Source organism: Mercenaria mercenaria, chromosome 12 (genome assembly GCF_021730395.1).
Source record: "Mercenaria mercenaria strain notata chromosome 12, MADL_Memer_1, whole genome shotgun sequence".
NCBI lineage: Eukaryota > Metazoa > Mollusca > Bivalvia > Venerida > Veneridae > Mercenaria > Mercenaria mercenaria.
The window spans coordinates 60672082-60694167 of NC_069372.1; the positions used below are offsets into that span (position 1 = coordinate 60672082).

Here is a 22086-nt window from a genome sequence, read left to right on the forward strand (position 1 = left end):
TTTTCTTTTTTTACATAAAATAAACGACATGTAACGCAAAATGGGATAAAGGCAGTATTTTATCTTTTATTTTTAAAACAATCAGCCAAAAAACTTAAGCTTTTCAATAGTATTCCAGCTATAATAGTTCTAATATCTTTGTCTCTACTACTTCAAGCACGACAGAGAATCTTATCAGCTAATCGAACATAACTCGGACATTTTGGGCAGAGTAGCTAAAGTGCAATTTTAGCCGTTTTTAATGCAAATGGAAGCAAGATGCTATTGAATTACTTTAAATATTTTTATATCATCATTTTCTTTGTTTGTTATACTTTCACGTCATAACAGTGATGAAATTTGTTTCAGAGGATAAACAGTATTAAATGTCCTTTAAAGTAAGCGAAAAACGTGTTTTGCTTGCATTTTATATAGGTTATATAGGGAAATACTATCGTTGGTTTCAAATGAAATTGGAAGCAAGAAGAAATGATGTTACATTAATAAAAAATACACCAGTGGAAAAATAAGAAAATGAATTTTATGGTAGGAACAGTGATAAATTTAAATATCAGAACAGGAAATAAGAATGGTCGAAACAAAATTTAATCCTTCTATATTTCAATGTAAATCTCAGGTCTGTCTGATATCGGAAAGTCTCTGCGGCGGCTGTTCTCGCACCCCGCTGCGGATGGCTTGATAAGACGCCTAAGAAGAAAAAAGTTGGGTATGCTAGGGACAACCTTTTTTGTCTAAATCCCACCCTAGAGCCTGGTTGGTACATCAAATGTTTGTCAAATTCCCGCCTGTCGGGAATGGTCTTCTGTCTAAAGTCCCGTGTATGCCGCCGCTCCCCCGGGCGGGCAAAATATTGACAGGTGCACTATATATACTTGATACTTGCGTCAGAACATTTGACCTTCGTCGAAAATATTCTCGGACTAAAGAAAGGCACGCCATAGCTGTATTCTGTTTAAAATTATTATTATTAATATTGTTTCTGAATTAAAAAAAATGTTCAAATTGCTATGTCCGAATGTGTTTCATACTTTTTTTTCATATTTACTCGCCGAATACGTGAGGTGTCCCTCAACCGTGACTAAATAATCACGTGAGCGTAGAGAATATTTATGCTAAAAATAGGAACTGGGAATCGCAACACAACACACGTGTTCGGCTAAAAGATCTGTCATGGCTGGAATTCCCGGATCCGAATCCGACGAAAATAAGGAACAGTCTACTCAGGAAAAGCCAGAAAATGAATGTGCTTCAGGCAGCAAAGCCGCAGTGTCATTGAACGGCGACGGTAAGCTAAAATTAGCATGTTTTTGCAGTTTGTTTTCGAAGGTCATGCAGGGTTTATTTTCAGTCAGCTGAGAGGATATTATGCAGCACATGTCATCTTGTTTTTGACAATGTCAGGGTAATTTCACAGCTTCAGCTGGAAAAGGAGACGATGAAATTTAATTAGAAATGTTTAAAAGAATGCTTTCATCTTGAAAAATGTATTTTTAGTATGGGAATTGTGGACAAAAGAGTCAGCGATTCTGACAAGGTCATTTCCAACATGGAAGTCTCGTTGGCTGTATTATGAAACATTTTTTCTTATGCAACACTTATGCGCACCTGGCAGTTGTTTTGTGCGATGTTAACGAGTACTTCTTGACAGTAGTTTACTTGATATAGTGATTTATATTTGTGTTGTTCTCACTGGATTGTTTATTTATCAAGGTCACAAAGGTCAGAATTTAGATTGTTTTGGACATTTTTGTTGTTTTTACAGTGCTTTTAACAACTCAGAAATTTCACGTAGATTTAGAAACATATTCTTGATCTAAACCTTGTCTCTAGTACGGAAAACACCTTTTTTCAATTGAAAGACTGAAATAAGCGTGAGAAACAAAAATCAATGAATAATAATTACAGAAGGGTCGAATATTTCTGAACATAACTCATGAGACTAATTACGAACAATTATTTCAGTCTTTTGTATCGCTATTAAGTACAAATGACTATATTGACTACTGAAAATATGAATTGTTGGCCTTTTTCTAAGTTGAATCCGGATTTATCTTGGTGACGAGCAAATAGGCCATTCTTCCGTTGCCTTGCCATCTAGTCATAGGCTATTTTTCAGTTGCCTTGCCATTTATTCTGTGGTCAGAAACTTATTTTTTTTCTGATGTAATGTAAGCAAACTGAATGGTTTTTAGGTCAATAATAGTAGTCAAAAGTACTAGCCCTCAGTCCTTGGGACATTACATAAAAGTTTTGACTATTGACTGACAAACCAATCAGTGAGTGTTTAATTCAGCATGTGTGATATATAATGCAATATTTAGACCTTTACTGTTTGCTTCTGGTAATGCATAACAGATTTCTTCTGGATAATGTAATGACCAGTTTGATTATACTGAATAATTTAATGTAAAATACATTCATCCACTAGGATGCTTATATTTCAAATTAGTATTACCAGCTTAAATGTCAATGTTCGCTAAAAGTCCCAAGTGAAAAAGCACAGATTACAATGTGTAAATATATTCCAAAATGTGTCATATTTGTGTATATTACAGAACTACCAAAATAATCAGTCAAGTGTTTGGTAAGACTTCACAAGCTTTTCTACTGTAATGGGCTGACATACTTTAAACAGGTTCCATGACTGGTTTGCTCTTTTTAACAAAATTATGCCCGTTTTTCAACTTTTATATTCATTCATTTGACAAGGCTGCTGAAATGTCGAGTGTTGCTGTTCTGTGACAGCTCTTGATGGTTGTGTATGTTTGCTGGTATCTCTCACAGGGATCCACTGATGGGATTTGATTGAAACTTCACACACTGTTCACTGTGATGTTCTGACATGCAGTGCACAGGTTCCATAACTCTATTTTTCATTTTTTACAAAGTTATTCTCTTTTTTTTGTTTAAATTGTTTCCTGATTTCTCCATATTACAAAGTTATGTCCCTTAAACATTTTTGGGGGGTTAAGTTTTTTTATGCCTCCGCCATAAAATGGGGTGGGGGTTGCATATAGTGTTACCCGTCCATGTGTGTGTTTGTGTGTGTGTGTTCGGGAAAGGGTGGTGTTCCTGTCCGGGCCATAACTTTGACATGCATGTCCAATTTCAGAATACACAAGTGATAAGCATGGATAGACAATGTGTCGTGCGCAAAACCATTTCACTAGTTCAAAGACCAAGGTTACAGTCCTTGGTTGAACTTGGCCAATTTTCACTACATTGTGGTCTTTGTGTCCGGATTATAACTTTGACCTGTATGGTCCGATTTCAGAATAATTTGACACAAATGATAAGCATGGATAGACAATGTGTCATGTGCAAAAACCATTTCACAAGCTCAAAGGTCAAGGTCATAGTCCTTGGTTCAGCTTAGCCAATTTTCACTACATATATACTGATAATGTGGTCTTCATGTCCAGTCCATAACTTTGACATGCTAACATTACATAGTCCGATTTCAAAATAATTTGGCACAAATGATAAGCATGGATAGACGATGTGTCTTGCGCAAAACCATTTCACTAGCTCAAAGGTCAAGGTCACGTGCAGTTTTCCCCAAAAATTGACTTTACATCTGGTTTTTTATTCCCCTTTGCCCAAATGCCGAGCTATTTTTTTTTCTCCCAATCACAAGTCTGGGCCCCTTCCCCACTTGGTAAAGAAAACCCTGGTTCTGCAGGAAGTACAGTCGACATTGTACTTGCGACCACCTGTATTGAGCGATTTTTGTATTAAACGACCAGTCAAAATACCTCCCGAACGTTTTCAGTATATAAATTCATTCCAGTAAACGACTTTTCTATTAAACGACTAGCGACCACACTAGTGTAGTCCCGAACGATAAAATTATTTTTAAATATTTGACAAAAGTATCTATAAAGTGACCGGGTACCAAAATTCTACCGGGCATTTCTTCATCTGTGTAATTAGCGAGTACGTTTTGCACGTATCAGTCAAACTGACAAACAATCTAGCCATAATTTTCATGGTTTGTGGACTTAGAAAAGTGTTCACAATGTTAAAACAGATTTTGAAACTATACATGTATGTTCATAATAAATACAGTTACATTAACAGTTAAAAAAAATTTCCTTTTCATCTGACTGAAATTCATTAAAAGACCATTCCATTAAGAGACCACATCTTAGCAGTCCCTTGGGTGGTCTCTTAATACAATGTCGACTGTATAGACTTGTGGACATCTTTTCAGGCATAGTCAGCAGGGCGGAGAGATGATAAATGGTTAAACAGGCTTTTGTCTTTTGAAATAAGACACCCCATCCTAAGTTTATACATGCATGAATCAGAATACTGGACAAACAACAGTCTCAACTTACAATGACCAGGTCAGCTTGAATGCTAAAACAAGGGTTCATAAATATTAAAATGATACAGTTGAGAGCATGTTCTCATACCGTACTGATTTTAATTACTGTGCTCTTAGCTAAAGACAACACCATGTCAGATATGTTTAAAGCCCTTGCACAAGGTTGAATTGGTTGTCATATTAATGCAAGACAGACAGACAGACAGACAGATAGATAAACCATGAGTAAACTACGTTATAACTTAATGTTGCTACTTACTAGTGAGAATAGGAGTTTAAACACAGTAATTGCACACTTGTAGTCAGGAGTGCAAGACTCCAGTCAGAAGCTTGTAGGTTCAAATTTCTGATAGCATTCCATTATGATTTACTGAAGACAAAGAATCTAAGGCCATTTTTTTCACCTTCACTTTCTGGTGGGAGTTGTCAGTTGCTTGTTCATTTTGATGTAATGGCATATGGTCGGGGTTAAATGTACATTGTTGTAGTTAGTTATCTTTCTGTATTATACATAAAAAGAGCAAGATTTTTTATGTCAAAAATATCAGAACAGGGCACACGTTTATTACCTTAGAACATCAAGAAAATAAAAATTGAAAAGTACTTTTTTTGTCATTTTTGATGTGTTTCAGAAACACAGACTTTGACACTGAATACATAAAATATGCCAGAGTCTTTGTTTGAAGAGGTCATACTGACAGCTGTACCTAGTACAATAGCACCTTAATGTCAAATAGCATCTGCTAGAATAGAGTTACTTGTTGTAAAAGAGATAAACAGTGCACAGATCTGCATCAAAATGTACTAGCAGAAAAACATGAGAATTGCCACAGGTATTTTTCTGTGGAGCAAAGAGAGATTTCATTCTCCAGGAAAAGGAATCTCGGGTTGAAAGTTTACAGTTTACAACTCACCTGGGGATCCTACATAAAAACAGCTTTGATGTAATTTCGTAGGATTCTTTTATACCCTGACATTTCTGTGCTACATGTATACTTGGGGTCTTCCAAGATCACAGTTCCTTATAATATGTTGAAATGTTTGTTTTAAAAATGTAAAATTTTCTTATTGATGTAAACTGCAAGTTTCGAGAGTGTTCACATGTAATAAGCATTTTGTACTGGTCGGGGAGCATGCTCTAGGGAGATCTCTTGATGCTGGTTAAAAGCATTATGTGATATGTAAAGGGATTCAGACAATTTCCATATGGGCCAGTCAGCTGATTTTCTCATTATGAAATTTGAGACAGTGCAGCCTTCTTTGTTAGGAGCACGCAACTTTGTAACAGTTACAAACTGTTCATGCTCAATTTAAGTAACTAAAGAACGTGTCCCAGTTTTGACATCCAAAAATCACAGGGTCTATTGATCCCTTATGATGATTGCTAGGCCCCTTTGAACCATAAGAAAGATAAAATTTAACAACTGTGATAACGGCAAATACATCTGTTTGCTGAATATCTCCATATCTCGTTTTGGGAAATAAGACACCATGTATAGACATATCAGTAAAATCTTTATTGAATAGTGCCTTGTTGATTTGAATAAATGTATTTGAAATAAAGTGACTCAAAATTAAGTTGTGTGTTAACACTATTAGTGTTAAGTATTGTTAGATATTGATATTTGACTCTTATATGCTAGTCTGCTTGCAAATGTATACATACGGTACTATTCTATTACGTACTAAATGTTACTTCTCTCTATATAAGTTTTTTAGCCTGTACAATGAGCATAGTAGGTAGGGCTCTAAAGGGTTATGAGTTCGATCACAGGGTACTGTGTTATTTTTTGTGACATTTTGAAAGAAGACGACATGTCTGAGGTCATTTGTAAACCACCCCTGATTCTTGCGGGGAAGTTATTAGTTATTTGCAGAAAGCAAGTCAGTACTGGTGAAGGATCCATGAACTCTCTTAGTTAGGTTAACAAAAGACTGTTGACAAACGTTTTTTAGCTTCATTTAAAGAAGTGTCCTTGGGCATATTTCATTACCTTTCTTGAATATATTCTCGAAAATCCTTGTATAATTTTAGTCCTGATTGCGTCCTGTGCTTCCAGAGTATCTTTAGTATTTAGTGTTTAGATCTATTCTGCTCACCAAAGCATCAGCATCACATTTCAGTGAAAGTTTTTTATGCAAGGTATTTGCCCTCATCTGAATTAAGAAAATTTTGTTGAAAGTTTTGTGTGCAAGTTGTTAGCGTTGCTGTAATATAATTTTAGTTTATAATAAAGTGTATTAAGATATATTTTATGTAAGCCGTACCTAGTTACGGCCCTTGTTAGACTTAAATTTTTTCATTGGTCAAGTACAAAATTTACGCTGTCTTATGGACAGCTTGTTGCGTGACTGAATACATGCTGTATGTTGGAAATGGGTGCCCGCTCGTGATGAAATAGTGCACGGAGGGGCACCTGGGGTCTTCCTCCACCATTAAAGCTGGAAAGTCGCCATATGACCTAAAATTGTGTCGGTGCGACGTTAAACCCAACAAAATAAATAAATAAATAAGTATGTTGGAAATGTATGTTTGTTTGAACTGTTACACATATAGTTGATATATACTGAAAGTCTTAATGTTTGTAGAAGCAAATGACGTTGGCCTATTTTGTCACCTCGCAATTCTAGTTTACCAGTACTTGAACGAAAGTTGAACTATGATGAAAAATTGCTTTTTGTCAAAAATTGTTTCGTCTTGGCTTGAAAAGTTAAGCTTCAAGTCAAAGAGGATTAAAACATTGAGCCAAATTATATCATATAAGCTGATTAAATGTCTAGATTATAATAGGAAGTCTTGATTTAAGTTTATCATTGTAGAATGACAGTGGTAGGTCAGGGTATTTAGCAGTGGGATCAGCTTGTACTGCCTTTACCACATGCTGAATGTTTGAAACTTTGTGACTGGATCATGCTGAGCAAATAGATGCTCAGAGTGATTCTAGATATATATATGTGTGTTGTCACACCAGAAACGATCATTTTGCTGAATAATGCTTACTAAGAATCTGTTTAAAGATAATTACTGTTGTAACCAGAAGACCCATTTAACATGACAGCAGAGCTCACATGCATTGTCAGTGACACCCCTGTTTTATGATGTGACAAGTCACTTCTGTGTTGGATAGTCAGCTTTATGTATTCCAGTTAAGTTGCTGAGCTAGAATAAGTTCAAAATATCTTATCACTGAAAACTTAACAGTGATACTGACAGACAAAGGTGAACAATTTCTAATAATGACAAGATTTTCCAGTAGTGTAACATACTTTTCTGTCTTTCAAACTTTTCAAAGACAATGATTGTAGAGTACAATGTAGACTGGTTATTTGTTTCAATATTGATCCATTGACAAAATTGTATTATCTTTGTAATTAATTGCTCTACCACTAATTGGAAATATTCTGTATGTTACACATTTAATTTAAGCAGATGGAAATATATTATGTTACATGTAACAGAATGGTATCCTTATAATTATATACAGTTGAAGTTGTAAGAATGAATGGAGAAACATCACACATGAATGGCAGCATGGAATCTGCAGATACAACAGTAACGAATGGAGAGAAAGAAGAAAAGACGGAGAATAATGGAGAGAAGGAAAGTGAGGAAAACAAGGAACAAGAAGTGCTGTTGATACAGGATACAGGATTTAATGTTACTATTATGTGCCCAGGAGTCGAGGAATTTGAACTACCGGTATGTATACAAATTAATAATAAGTAGATGAATTTAGCAATTTGTTTTAATAAATTTGAATGAGCTGTACAGTATTTATTCACATCTAAAATGTAATAAAACAAAACAGATTCTATAGCTAGTACCTAAAAACTAATGAAAATTTCTGTGGTAGGCAATGCTGCAGGTCCTTATTAGATTCATGCATATCAACAGGCATTTTAGCTCACCTGAGCCAAAGGCTCATGGTGAGCTTTTGTGATCGCTCAATGTCCGTTGTGCGTCGTGTGTCTGTCAACATTTTCTAAAAAATCTTCTTCTTGAAAACCACTGGGCAGAATTACACCAAACTTCACAGGAATGATCCTTAGGTGGTCCCCTTTCAAAATTCTTCAAAGAAATTAATTCCATGCAGAACTCTGGTTGCCATGGCACCTGAAAGGAAAAACTTTAAAAATCTTCTTGTCCAAAACCGCAAGACGTAGAGCCAGATATTTGGCATGTGACATCATCTTATGGTCCTCTATCAAGATTGTTCAAATTGTGCCCCTGGGGTGAAAAGAGGCCCGGCCCTGGGGGTCACAAGTTTTACATAGACTTATATAGGAAAAAACTTTAAAAATCTTCTTGTCTAAAACCACAAGACCTAGACCTTTGATATTTAGTATGTAGCATTGCCTTGTGGTCCTCTACCAAAATTGTTCAAATTATTTACCCTTGGTTGAAAAGAGGCCCCGCCATGGGGGTCACAAGTTTTACATAGACTTGTATAGGAAAAAACTTTAAAAATCTTCTTGTCTGAAACTACAAGACCTAGGCCTTTGATATTTTGTATGTAGCATTGCCTTATGGTCCTCTTTAAAGATTGTTCAAATTGTGCCCTAGGGGTGAAAAGAGGCCCCGTATAGGGGGTCCCAAGTTTTGCATAGACTTATATAGGGAAAAACTTCTTGTCTGAAACTGCAAGGCCTAGGCTTTTGATATTTGGTGTGTTGCATTGCCTTGTGGTCCTCTACCGAAATTATTCAAATTATTACCCTGGGGTGAAAAGAGGCCCTGTCCTGGGGGTCCCAAGTTTAACATAGACTTATATAGGGAAAAAAAAAAAATCTTTTTGTCTGAAAGTTCAAGGCCTTTGATATTTGGTATGTATCATTGCCTTGTGGACCTCTAACAGGATTGTTCAAATTATGCCCCTGGGGTTATAAGAGGCCCCCGCCCTAGTGGTCACTTGTTATATGAGTTATATAGGAAAAAATACTTCAAAAATTATCAGATCATATTTCCTAGAGTGTTTAAAATTATATTTACCTGATGTACCCAAGTGATTACATGTCACCTTACTATGACCTTGACCTACTGACCTACTTTCTTGTTTTTTTGAGATACAGCCTTGAAATTTGGATGACTTGTACAATTTTGCATACCGATCTTAAAACTGACTTTCATTTACCATGAATGTGACCTACTGACCTACTTTCTAATATTTTAGCATCAGTTTGCCATTTGAAACATGTGGCTCATATTACTCAGGTGAGCGATTTAGGGTCATCATGACCCTCTTGTTTTGAAGTTTTAGCCTGTATTAAACCACTGTCTGCTCTAAGCAGCCCGATCCTGTTCTTCAGTTGTCGAGTTTCTAACTGATCTTGAAACCCCAACATCTTATTAGTTGTTTCGGAACATAAATTGGATAATTGACCAATGGCAAGGCTGCATATTTAGACTGGTTGCAAACCATGGAGTATAGGCTTATACAATCTTGCCGATGGACAATTATTTGAACATTTTTAAAAAAAAAATGCAGATTCAAAAAGAGTGAGAGCAACAACATTTTTTAAAAGTGAACTTTTATCTAAATTCAGGTGAGTTCTATGGAACTGGTTCAAGAGATACATCAAGTTTTGATGGATCGGGAAGATACATGTCACAGGACGTGTTTTTCCCTCCAGCTTGACGGACAGACACTTGACAACTTTGCTGAATTAAAGAGCATTGAAGGATTGAAAGAGGGCTCTGTAATAAAAGTTGTTGAAGGTAATTGTTTAGATCCAAAACTACTTCTGAAAATTAAATTATATAAACAGTTTTATCATAAGCATTTAAGCTTTAAAATAATTGTAAAGGGACTGGGTTTTTTTTTTTTTTGCTTAAAATGGAAAACATATTTGGATTGCACTCTCTCTTGGCTTAGAAAATTTTCCTCTCAGCCATAACTTTAAAGTGATTACGGTAATCCCATGAACTTCACATAAATGTATAAAACATGATGAGAAGGTGTGTTTGTCACACTAATATTTACATTCTCCCTTTCCGTTCTATTGAAAGTTATGATTTTCATTTTGTATGAACTTCAAAAGGAAATGTGCCAAAGTTATGATAACGTGCCGCTGTTTTGAAGACATTCACATGTAGTCATGGAGAACGTTCCTTAGATTATGTCATAGTTGTTCTATCTACTGAACAGAATGACCAGGAAGCTGATTTAATGTTAAATACAACAAAATAAGTGCAATTTATAATAAAACTTTGTTTTCAAAATGGAAGAAAATATAATGTAAATATAAGATATGAATTTATTTTTTCAGAAATCATGCGAAATGAACAAAATTATATTATTGGCAAATTAAACATGACTGCTAGTGCGATTCATGGATTTGCCGATCCTATTTTGTGGTTCATTTTGCATGAACTCCGAAAAAAAATCATTTCTGAATCGAAAACTTGTAAAACATCATTTGATATTTAGAAAAACTGATGTTGAAATGACTGATATCTTTTGTATTTGTTCTGTAACTTATTTCCAGTGTTAATTCTATCTCTACAACTTTTTGTAAGCATGGCAAAGGGTATCATATCAAGGTTGAAGTACAAAATAGTTGTATAGACTTCCTTATTTTATTTAAATTACATCTGTTTGACACTTAGCTGTTGATAGTGGTTATACTTGTAACATTTTTGAGAACTATAATGAAAGTAAATCCTTGCATATGTTTCAGAACCCTACACAATTCGTGAAGCACGTATACACCTCAGACATATTCGGGACTTGCTGAAGTCGGTAGATCCAGGAGATGCTTATGCTGGTGTTGACTGTAACTCTGTGTCCTTCCTCAACATTATAACTGCAGGAGACATTCTAGGTAAATCATTTTACAATTACATGAATGTTGGTTTTCAACTCAACTATTCTCTTAGTGCAAGATTAAATTTCTTAGTAAGTGTTTTCATGCGAAGAATTGAATTTGAATTTGAATTTAAAAATTCAATAAAACCTCTGTAACAACAACTCGTTAGAGAAAACAGTCCTCTACAAAGACAAATATTATCTTGTTTGGAATATAAATTTCTTAGAAAAAACTTCCCAAGAGCAACAATCTGTCTTTGCACAACAAACACATTTTATTATTCCCACAAAGTGGTGTTCACTTTAGTGAGTTTACACTGTGAAAAGAAATCAATGGAGAACTTGAGTAAACTGCATAGAAAAAATTGAATGTATCGTTCATTTATAAATTATTGAAATGTTATACTATTTGTAACATTTGAAGATTAACATTTTCAGTGAAGACGATACATCTAAACAAAATTAGGAATCAGAATAGTTGTTAAAAATCATTAGATTTCAATATTTATAGAGAAGAAAGCTCACAAACAGGATTCTCTGGACTGTACTCCACCAGACTGTATCATGCCGGGCAGTAAGGAGAGGCCATTGCTACCTCTGCACCCAAATATTAAGGAATTAAAGGTAAGGTTGATAGGGAAAGTGATAGGTAAAAATACATATTTATTTAATACCAGTTGAGGTGAAAGTTGATGATAGTTTATATTTACTACTTTTGATGACTGTTCCTGAATTATGTCTTTCACCACACAGTGGTGTGGGAGACATATTGATTTTCTCCTGTCTGTGTGTGTGTGTCTGTCATTAATATTGTCCGCACTCTTTAAGTTGAACATTCCTCATCCGATCTTCACCAAACTTGAACAAAATGAGTTTGCCAATAAGTCCTCGGCCAAGTTTGATAACTAGGTAAACTGGCCCAGGCACTTCGGAATTATGGCCCTTGAAACTTGTTTGATTTTGATAATCAAAGCACTGAAAATCTGATATGGCATTTGAGGTTTTGGTGCATGGTTGACTCATACTACTATTCAGATGATTAGGCAGTTGTGGGAGACATGTGCTTTTCTCAAAAGCAGCTCTGGTTTTTATCTGAATTTGGTATATAGAATTGAATCTAGAGACCAGTCTAGGAATGCTGCCTTGCCATTGGCCAGTTTCAACAACCAGTCTGATGCTGGAGATGTTCCGGTCTCCATACTTGGTTGTATAAATTTATGGCATAATATATTGATATATAGGGGCTGTCGTAAAATTCTGCTCTAAGTAGGATATGTTCAGTTCAATATTAAACAGCAGACACTTTTAAAGTTTGAGTAACAGACATTGTGATTTCACTGTTTGTACAAGGATGGCTGAAATCTGATATTTTTTGTAGTCAAACTTCCATAATTATGATTTTATAAATTGAAGTCCTTTGGTATTTTTCAGACTCCCCCGTGTTTAAAAGTACTCACACTCAGTGGTTGGAACCCACCACCTGGCAACAGAAAAATGCATGGTATGTTATCTTATAATGGAAGATTTCAGCATGTAATGTAGTCATTTATTTAAGAATGTCTTATAGCTTGCATATAGATCTTCATGAAGCTGTCAAGCACTATTCGTGTAAGCATTCTAACATAACAAATTGAAGAGAATAGATGCTACAAGATTATTTCTTGATTAACTGAGTCAGTCACTATTAAAGTTCAATCTAGAAGCTTAGAAAATGTTCTCTACATGGTCATCATGGCAGTTATAAAATTCATTGAAATCTAACAGAGCTTTAAATGAAACAAAAACAACACAAAATTATGGAATAATCGATTGTAGGTATTAAGTGTAAATGCCCTGTTTATTGCAGGAAAAAAGACAAGTAAATTGTTACTTAGGCAAGTGATTTTTCAAATTTTACAGTTATTCACCTGGGTGGTATGATAACTTTATAGATGGATAATATATATAGAGATTCAGAATGCATCATGATTTATATTTTCTTCAGTTGTAAATTATATATATGATTGCAGGTGATCTTATATATCTGTATGCTGTAACACTAGAAGACAAGAAATACCATATCACAGCTTCAACTAGAGGATTCTTTGTCAACCAGTATGTAAAATTTCTTATGATTAGAGTGGACCACTTTGGTCGAGTGGTTACAGTAGTTACAATAGCTGAGTTTGAACTACTTGCCTTTAATCTCTGTATGTTTAAGCTTTGCTCCTGCTGTGTAAAGGACCATTGCAGAAGGTTGATGGTTCTACCCAGGTGCACAGCTTGTCTGAAATAATGTCATGAGCGGCACCTGATGTCTTCCTCCACCATTAAAAGTGGGAAAGTTGCCATATGACCAGCATTGTGTTTTTGACTTAAAACTCAACAAAACTTGTATTAGAGAGAAAATAGACATGTATATGGCATTTTATCCTTGAAATTTTGTGACAATGTCAGATGGCTTCATTCACAATTTATTATATCCATCCATAACTCCAAGACTATGAAGTCTAAATTTTCCAAGTTCTGAAGAGAACATGTTTATAAGAAGGTCTTACACAAAAGCAAAGCATGAAAAAATCTGATGATAAATCATTGCTAACTACAAACCAGGATATCCTTTTCTCCTAGTACCTGACAAAGAAAGGTGAAATCTTAATTTTGCTATAATATTTCATGGTTTTAGCCATAGATAATGTTGTGGATTTCCAGTTTACAGGACAAAATGAAATGGAAATTTGATTTATTCACTGGAACTAATTTTGTCAATTGGCTGAACCAAGAAATCCACTAAAATCAGTCTCCCATGAATATATATTATTTCACAGTGTGTTTGTATATTTTCAGATGTACAGAGGATGTTTTCAATCCAAGAGCTGCAGCACAAAAATTCCTTTCACATACACTGATAGAACTGCTTAATCAAGTAAGATAGTTTAAACTCTTCTTTTTATTTCTTGTTAAAGTATTTCCTTACTGGTTAGCGCAAACTTCAGTGATGCAGTTTGTGAGTTTATTCCATAGAAGGACCCAAAGGCTTATGATATGTCATGTTGGAGCATATTTTTTCAGCCTTTGGATTTATGTGTGCATGTTTACAGATACATGTATATATTGAATTTGAGACTTTGTGGTTTAAACATTACAGAGATGTCTCGTGTATTGTGAATTATATACCTTTCCCATTGATAAATTGTTTTATCGAGCGTTTAACTGTTAACAAAATAAAACAATACCTCATTCATATGGATCAAATTATTGCAGAATTTCCGGTGGCATTAGCATGCAAGAAGTGTTCAAATCTGTTTTATTTTTGGAAAAAAAAAATAGAATGATAGATGAATATTTTAAAAACATATGATTTTCTTTGCAGTTAAGTCTTTCTTTCAAAAGGAACTTCTCAATGTTGTTGAAGAAACGTGGACAGAAGCACCCGTTTGAACGTGTACCTACACCATATCAGGTGTACACATGGATGGCTCCAATACAGGAACACACTGTAGACTACATTAGGGCAGAGGATGGTATGTTCTACTTATTTGCTGTGTTCATTCAGTGTAGTATATACATGTAGTTGAGATTGTAGGTGGCCATTGTGACTGAGCGGTTACTGGCTTCATATCATTCAACCCTCATTACTGAGGATTCAGAACAAAAACTTTTACATGTGAGGAAGTCATTCAGGTGGCTTACAGAGGGATGAATTTCTGCCCAGGTGCCTTGAGTGTCTGAAATAATGCTGGATGGATTTTGTCTTCCTCCAGTAAAAGGAGGAAAGACACTTAGTGACCTGAATTTTTTTCAGCTGAAATTTTTACATTTGCTATTTGTTTGATTGGAAGATTTAGGTCCACAGCAAATTATGTTCTTACTTTCCAGTTTTAGATATTTTTGCAATTAATGCAGTATTTTTTGCCTTAAGCTCATTTGAAAAGGATTATGTACAGAGTAGAGTAATATGATTTTACTGAAAGACCTAAAATGTTGATGACTGCAATTATTATTTTTAAAAATGCAAATTACATGTAATAGTTTGATTTACTAAACATGATGCATCTATTTTTAGCATGAGCTTAGTATAATTTTCGTTACAGCTTTTTCTACACGCCTTGGATATGAGGAACATATTCCTGGTCAAACAAGAGATTGGAATGAAGAGATTCAGACCACAAGAGAACTTCCTCGTAAAGCCCTGCCAGAAAGGCTCATCAGGGAGAGAGCTATATTCAAAGTTAGTATAACAGCTCTTGAAATGATCTCTGCTCCACTTTGATCTATAAAATTATTTTGTGATTGTTTTCTTGATATTATATCTGTCAGACATTCCTTGATAAAGACTAATATTATTATGACTTTTATATTTAAATGTGATTTTCTGTTGCTTTTTAGAAATTGAACGTTGTTATATATATATTGATTTTTTTTTAAATCTTGTCAAGAAATATGATCATATGATTGTCACGTTATTACCTGTTATTCTAGGTACACAGTGATTTTGTTGCTGCAGCAACCAGAGGTGCACAGTCTGTCATAGATGGTAATGTGATGGCCATTAATCCTGGAGATGAGGCCAAGTATGTTCTATCAGTTTATATTTGAGCCCCGCCATGAGAAAACCAAAATAGTGGCTTTGCGACCAGCATTGATCCAGACCAGCCTGCGCATCCGCGCAGTCTGGTCAGGATCCATGCTGTTCGCCAGCAGTGCATATTGCAGTTAGAGAAACCGTCAGCGGATGCGCAGGCTGGTCTGGATCCATGCTGTTCGCAAAGCCACTATGTTGGTTTTCCCATGGCGCGGCTCATTTGTTAAATGGTATAGTATGATTCAAAGTGAACTTTCCAGTAAAACTTACGAACCCGATAGTAAGCAGTTTATATCTACACAATTCAGCGACATTCAGAAATTTACAAAAAATACTGCTAGTCCTTCTATAACTCTGGAGACTACATCTTTTTTCATGTGATATTACACTAATAAATTTATATCTGTGACCTTTACCACAAAGGTCACTGAAAATCCTACTGTAAATTGTTTACTGTTGATGCTTTCTGCATGTTGATTCCAATCGTGTCTTAAAATGTTGTTGGACGCTGTAATCATAAAAAGCAAAAGAGCAAGAGAAAAAGATAATGAGCTATGAGGTTTAAAAGATTTAATAGCTGTTGAAAATAGAATACTCATTTTGAAGCAGTATATTAGACTTACAATATTTGGTCAGTTTGCTTGTATTTGAGTGTTCCTTGGTTAAGAAAAGGGAGAAATATAATTCCTTTCAATGAAAATTGTTTATTTTTCAGGAATCAGATGTTTATCTGGAACAACATATTCTTTAGTCTTGGCTTTGATGTGAGAGATCATTATAAAGATTTTGGTGGAGATTACGCTGCTTATGCTGCACCAGTAAGTTCAGTTGTAGTATTTGAAACTCTGTGTAATTGGGGAACATATAGCAAAATATAAAAAAAAACATTGGTTGGATAGCAAAAAATTCGGTTAAAGGCATTTTTGTCTCCCTTGTTTTCAAAATCAAAGTGCCGGACTTCGTTAATATAATTGACATACCTGGCAAAGCTCTGTGTACATTGTGTGACAGCTTAATTGCATATGGTTGAAGAGTAGTAAATGCCAGGAGAAGCATTTAAATCTGTTGAAAAGGACTTAACCCCTATAATTTTCCATGGGCTTTGCCCCCTAGTCTCCTACCAGGGTTGCACCCCTGGACCCTGACGGGGCCTACACAGCCCCCAAAACCCCCACGTAAATTTTCAAGAGATTTTTGATGAAAGCCATTCTCATCCCTGGTATTAAGATCATACTTTGGAGAATCTTTCTTTTACTTATATGTTAAAAATACACTACAACATTTGACCTGAAAATAAGTCTTACCAGGTTATCTCTGTTTATAGATTTTTTTAACACAGTTTGAGTTAAATTATAGCATGTTTGGTATCATCTTTCCCTGTAGCTTAAATTTTGTTATTTATAGATTTTTGTTACCTTTGATTTCAGGGCAATGATTTGCAGGGTGTAAGAGCATATTTCAACACAGATATCGAGGGAATGTACACCCTCGGTACAGTGGTAGTAGATTATAGAGGGTACAGGATCACTGCACAGTCAATTATACCAGGTAATTATCATGAAATAAAAGTATAATCCACCCTCTCAATAATAGCAAGTTACGGAAGGTCGGTGTTTCTACCCAGGTGACTGCATATGCTGAAATAATACACAGAGGGGCACCTGGGGTCTTCCTCAACCACCGGAGCTGAAAAGTCGCCATTATACTCTAATACTATACATCTGTCGGTGCAATGTTAGACCCACCCAAAAACAACCAAAAAAAAATATTACCAGGATGTTAGCAGCCCATTTACCCTCTGAACTTCAGATATTATTTGGTTACTTGGTATATATGAGCCTTTTAAAATTAGAATGTTGAACCTTTTAGTTATAAAATTTTCTCTGCAATGTTGAATCAATGTGCTACTTGAATTTTCTCCATTATTGATGTTAGACATATGTGAATTACTTATAATCTATGTCCACACACCCACACGGTACTTGAACTAAGGTTTACTGAATTTACAAGAAATGGTCTGTGACCATAAAGTAGGCCAGGAAACCAAATCAGTACATATAAATCAGTATACTACAGCAAAATGCTCTTATGACTAGACTGTTGCAAGCATTCATAATAATGTAGCTTGTATATGTGTTTTACAATATTTATGTGAAATATTACAGGTATATTGGAGAGGGAACAAGAGCAGTCAGTTGTGTATGGTTCTATAGACTTCGGGAAAACAGTTGTCACAAATGATAAATACAAGGAATTGGTAAGATAAACCTCTTAGCTTAGATTGTAAAATAAATACCGGTAAAGCATTTATTAATGGGCAGCAGTTACAAGAGGCATTTATGTTTGTTGGCTGTCAGAGAGGCATAAAAATTGTTTTGTCTCTGACATAATGACATTCTCTGTTTTGTGCACATCTTTGCATAAAATTTACTTGGATTTATGAAAATTTTTAAGGTATTGGAATTATGTGTTGCATTTTGTTTGTGTTTCAGTTACAAAAGTCAGCTAGTCAGTTAAAGATCAGACCACACAAGTAAGTCTGCTTTCACTTTTCATTCATATTTCTTTTGGTGCCTATATTAAAGGTCGGAAATTAAGACCTACATTTAGGAATTTTAAATATTTTGATTGCTGTATCTTGTTTTTAGTAATCCTATAAAGCTGAACTTGTACAAAGCTGTCTGTGGCTATAGAAGGCTCGTTCATACAAAGTTTCATTACAATATGTGATAGTAACAAGGTTAACTTGACATTTTAAAGTCTTAAGTCAAAGTTTCAGACTTGAATTATTGCCTCAGTATACTTTCTCTCTCATTAAAGAAACAATTCAAAGACATTGCATCACTAGTAAAGGTACTGTGTAATAAATTGCTAAATTTTATTCACTATAACAGGGTGCTAAATGAGAAAGGCGAAGAAGTAGAATTGTATTCATCAATAGAATGTAAGGGAATTGTGGGAAATGATCAGAGACATTACGTACTAGATCTGCTGAGGACGTTCCCACCGGATGTTAACTATTCCGAAAGTATGTGGTATTTTAATTTTAATTATAATAGGTTTGTGTTGAGATAAAGGCTGTATTTTCAGTGTGACATGTGATGAGAAAACAAAGGTATTAGTTTAGTTTAGTATAGTTTAGTTTAGTTTAGTTTATATTAATTTATTTCAGCTCGATTGTGATGAAAGCTTAAAGCTTATTTGAACCACTCTCGAGTCCGCTTCCTGGTATTAGCAGTAAAGATTGCTGTATTGTTGCAGGGAATATGGACTTGGCAATGTGCACATCAATAGATATTGAAATAAGCGTATTGAAACCATAGAATAGAACCAATTTACTGTGTAATTGTAGCAGATACTTGCCAAAGCAAGGAGCCCATTGTAGTCATATGGTTAGAACATGTTGGATATTCAGATTTTAAATTGTTTACAGTTTATCAAACTTAATAGTAAGAAGAATTTAAAAATGCATCATTATGTTCTTCATAACTTATATTGAAATGTTCAAAGAGCAGTTGGTAAAAATTGGTTTGTATTTCAGTTTCAGCAGATGAATTATCAAATGATATGAAAAACCATGGTTACCCTCTCAAACACAGACACAAGTTGTGCTGTCTTAGACAGGAGTTGGTTGATGCATTTGTAGAGTAAGTACATTGAAATTATGTAATTTTGTTTTGGTCAGTAATTGTAGGGATGTGATTTTGTGGATTGACACAAACTTCAATATAGCTAGTCCCCCATGAATAGTAATGGTTTCACAGTATTCAGGAAGGATTATTTCTCCATTTAAATGATAGATATTTGTTGTTTTCTTCCTTTTAAGAAGCTCGGTAGTACCAAAGGAACTACAGTGTAACTCTGGTGTTTTATTCTAGTTTAAAAAATTACCATGATAGTTGTTCTTTGCTTTTAAACTAATAAGTACCTCCCATAACAAATTTCTATTCTGTGTTTTGCAGAAATCGTTATGTAGCATTTGTACGTACAGCAGCATATCATTTTCAACAAATGCAGTTGCATAAAAAGGCATCTCAGGATTTAGAAGGGAAAGAATCAAAACTTAAGGTAACTTACACTCATGCTACCAAACATTCTGATGAAACTGCAACTTGATTTCTTAGTTGAATATGCTGTAGAACCTGTCAGCCATTGAAGGGAGCGGTACAGTTTGACTGCTTTAGGCTTGTGGCTGCTGTAAGACAAGTTGAACTTAGAACAAAAAGTCTGTTTGGGGAGTAAGCTGACTGGCTGCTTAAAACAAGTGGCTGCTAAGGCAGGTTCAACTGTATTGAATGTCAGCAGTTCAACACTTCTGGGCCCAGCTGTTCGAAACTTTAACAGGCGATTAAGCTAACGGTTGATTAACTTTTAGGGTTATTTTTCGACATTTTAGGAGACTTAGAAAAACAAATGTATGAGTTAAGAATTATGAACTTTGAAAAATCTTTACAATAGAATCAAAACATCATACTAGATTCTCCCATCAAGATTAGTGTTTTGAATCATAATTTAACCAGCGGTTAGTTTAACAGCCGGTTAAAGTTTCAAACAACTGGGCCCAGGAAATCAACTTTAACAATAATATCAAGTACTTTGCATAAATTTAATGTGATGCAAAGGTTTTTTTTACTGCTAACATATGCAAAAGTAATTCGTTAAATTAGATATACAGAAATGTACATCATGATATTATTATTGTGTTTTCTTACAGGCAATCACTGCAACAAAAACAATTGTTCCTGGTGAGAAGGAGAAATCAGATGACAAAGATTCTGCAGAGGCTGAGACAGAGGAGGCCAAGAAAATTGTAGAGGCTCTCACTGGAAAGGAGAATGAAACCGGTACTTTTCTTTATGAAGTGTTATGGATTTCCATGCACACAGAAATTTAAGTGAGCTCATATTCAGTTTTCAGAACTTTTTATAAACCACACAAATGCATAAAAGGTACTTTACATCTTGCTGTTGTGTTGCCAGTTGTCAGTCTGCTGTCATGATAAGTTTTACAAAGTTAATGGCTTCTAGTGATGTATCATGTGTGTTGTTATTTGGAACTTATGATATATTTACAGTAGAAGAAAGCAGTAAAGATATTGTTAGAAAAGCGGCAAAGGCTGTTGGATCTCTCAGTGAAACTGAATTCAGCCTAACTTTCAACCCAGACGTCTTTCAAGAGCATGTTAAACATGCTGACCCAGAGGTAGGCCAATAGTTTATAAGATACATGCTTGCAGATGTTGTCGTTTCTTCTTATTTTTGTTTCTGCTGTTTTTGTTAGAACTTACACCGGTATTTGTATTGATATTTTCTGTCTGTTAATATTTAGAACATAGAAAAGAGATGCACATGACTTTTTTGTATGCATTTGGTAGCTGTAATTTACTAAGGTCATAATTATTAAGTTATTGGATATATTGATACAGTTAGAGCGTAAGTCTGTAGCAAGAGCCTAGAAAGTTTTTATTTCAGTATTTTGTTCAAGTCTTAGATCATAGAAATTGATTTAGTTCTGAAAACTATACTGAAATACTGTAACTTGACTGGAGTTAGCTTAAAATGATATTACCATGTATTCACGTATGTGTGTGTATTTCAGTGTACGATGTTACAGAAGGAGAAACAAGCTGTGAAGGAAGCTGCCGAGTTCCTGGTACTTCATCAAATACCTACACTTGTAAGTACTGTACTCAAAGACATAGTGTCAAAAATCATCATCTTTTTTCCTCTCTCAGAGTCTGAGATTGATGTTTTTATTCTGGTTTATGTTGCCTGACAATTTAGGCACAGGTATGGAAAAGGGTCTTTTTGTGGTGGATCAGTTAAGGTGGCTGATTTTGAACCAGTTGCTCCTCACCACTATTGGTCCGAGTACCAGCTTGGGATGTAGAATACTTTTTGATCTGATGTGAGGAAGCTATTCAGCGGGCTTATGGAAGTTGTTGTTTCTATCAAAGTGCCCGCTTGCGATTAAAATAATGCCTGGAGGCACCTTATGCCTTACTCTTAACTTCAAAAGCTGGATGTCACTATATGATCATTAATGATGTTGATGTTAGGGCTTGGACGATTTCAAAATTTTGAAACCGGTTAATCATTTGTATGAAATAGAATCGAACCGGTTAATCGACCGCCACATTTGAAATGCTGTTTTCTTTCCTGACGACCTTATAAAGGTACTTTCAGCAGCTGACTTCATTAGGAACTTACAGACTTTATCATTTGGAAGCAGTATGATAATTAATAATAAAGTCTGTAAAAGTCATATTTTGGTGTATTTTATTATCACAGCAAGCAAATCCAAGACTTGATTATGTTCAGTTGATGTGTTTAAGCGGAATTTACTGCGGGTCTATGTGCTGGTCAAAGAAATTTATATAGATAAAG

At 34.9% G+C, this 22086-nt stretch overlaps 1 protein-coding gene across 2 annotated transcripts in view; it reads left to right on the top strand.

Annotated features, from left to right (window-relative positions):
- Window positions 1-1105: 1105 nt before the first annotated feature.
- Window positions 1106-22086, top strand: part of LOC123534591 (clustered mitochondria protein homolog) — a 35200-nt gene continuing 14219 nt past the window's right edge. The window contains exons 1-21 of one of the 2 annotated variants that reach the window (XM_045316901.2): window positions 1106-1285; window positions 7816-8030; window positions 9875-10046; window positions 11009-11152; window positions 11648-11760; window positions 12568-12637; window positions 13146-13230; window positions 13963-14041; window positions 14489-14639; window positions 15210-15346; window positions 15598-15689; window positions 16416-16518; window positions 17128-17248; window positions 17866-17957; window positions 18193-18233; window positions 18595-18728; window positions 19242-19347; window positions 19663-19768; window positions 20415-20544; window positions 20775-20902; window positions 21299-21376. In XM_045316901.2, coding sequence (XP_045172836.2) covers window positions 1171-1285; window positions 7816-8030; window positions 9875-10046; window positions 11009-11152; window positions 11648-11760; window positions 12568-12637; window positions 13146-13230; window positions 13963-14041; window positions 14489-14639; window positions 15210-15346; window positions 15598-15689; window positions 16416-16518; window positions 17128-17248; window positions 17866-17957; window positions 18193-18233; window positions 18595-18728; window positions 19242-19347; window positions 19663-19768; window positions 20415-20544; window positions 20775-20902; window positions 21299-21376 — 2412 coding nt within the window. In that variant the 5' untranslated portion in view covers window positions 1106-1170. Of the gene's footprint in view, window positions 1286-1577; window positions 1720-7815; window positions 8031-9874; window positions 10047-11008; window positions 11153-11647; window positions 11761-12567; window positions 12638-13145; window positions 13231-13962; window positions 14042-14488; window positions 14640-15209; window positions 15347-15597; window positions 15690-16415; window positions 16519-17127; window positions 17249-17865; window positions 17958-18192; window positions 18234-18594; window positions 18729-19241; window positions 19348-19662; window positions 19769-20414; window positions 20545-20774; window positions 20903-21298; window positions 21377-22086 lie in introns of those variants that run through there. The other variant, XM_053520188.1, reaches the window with a different exon arrangement.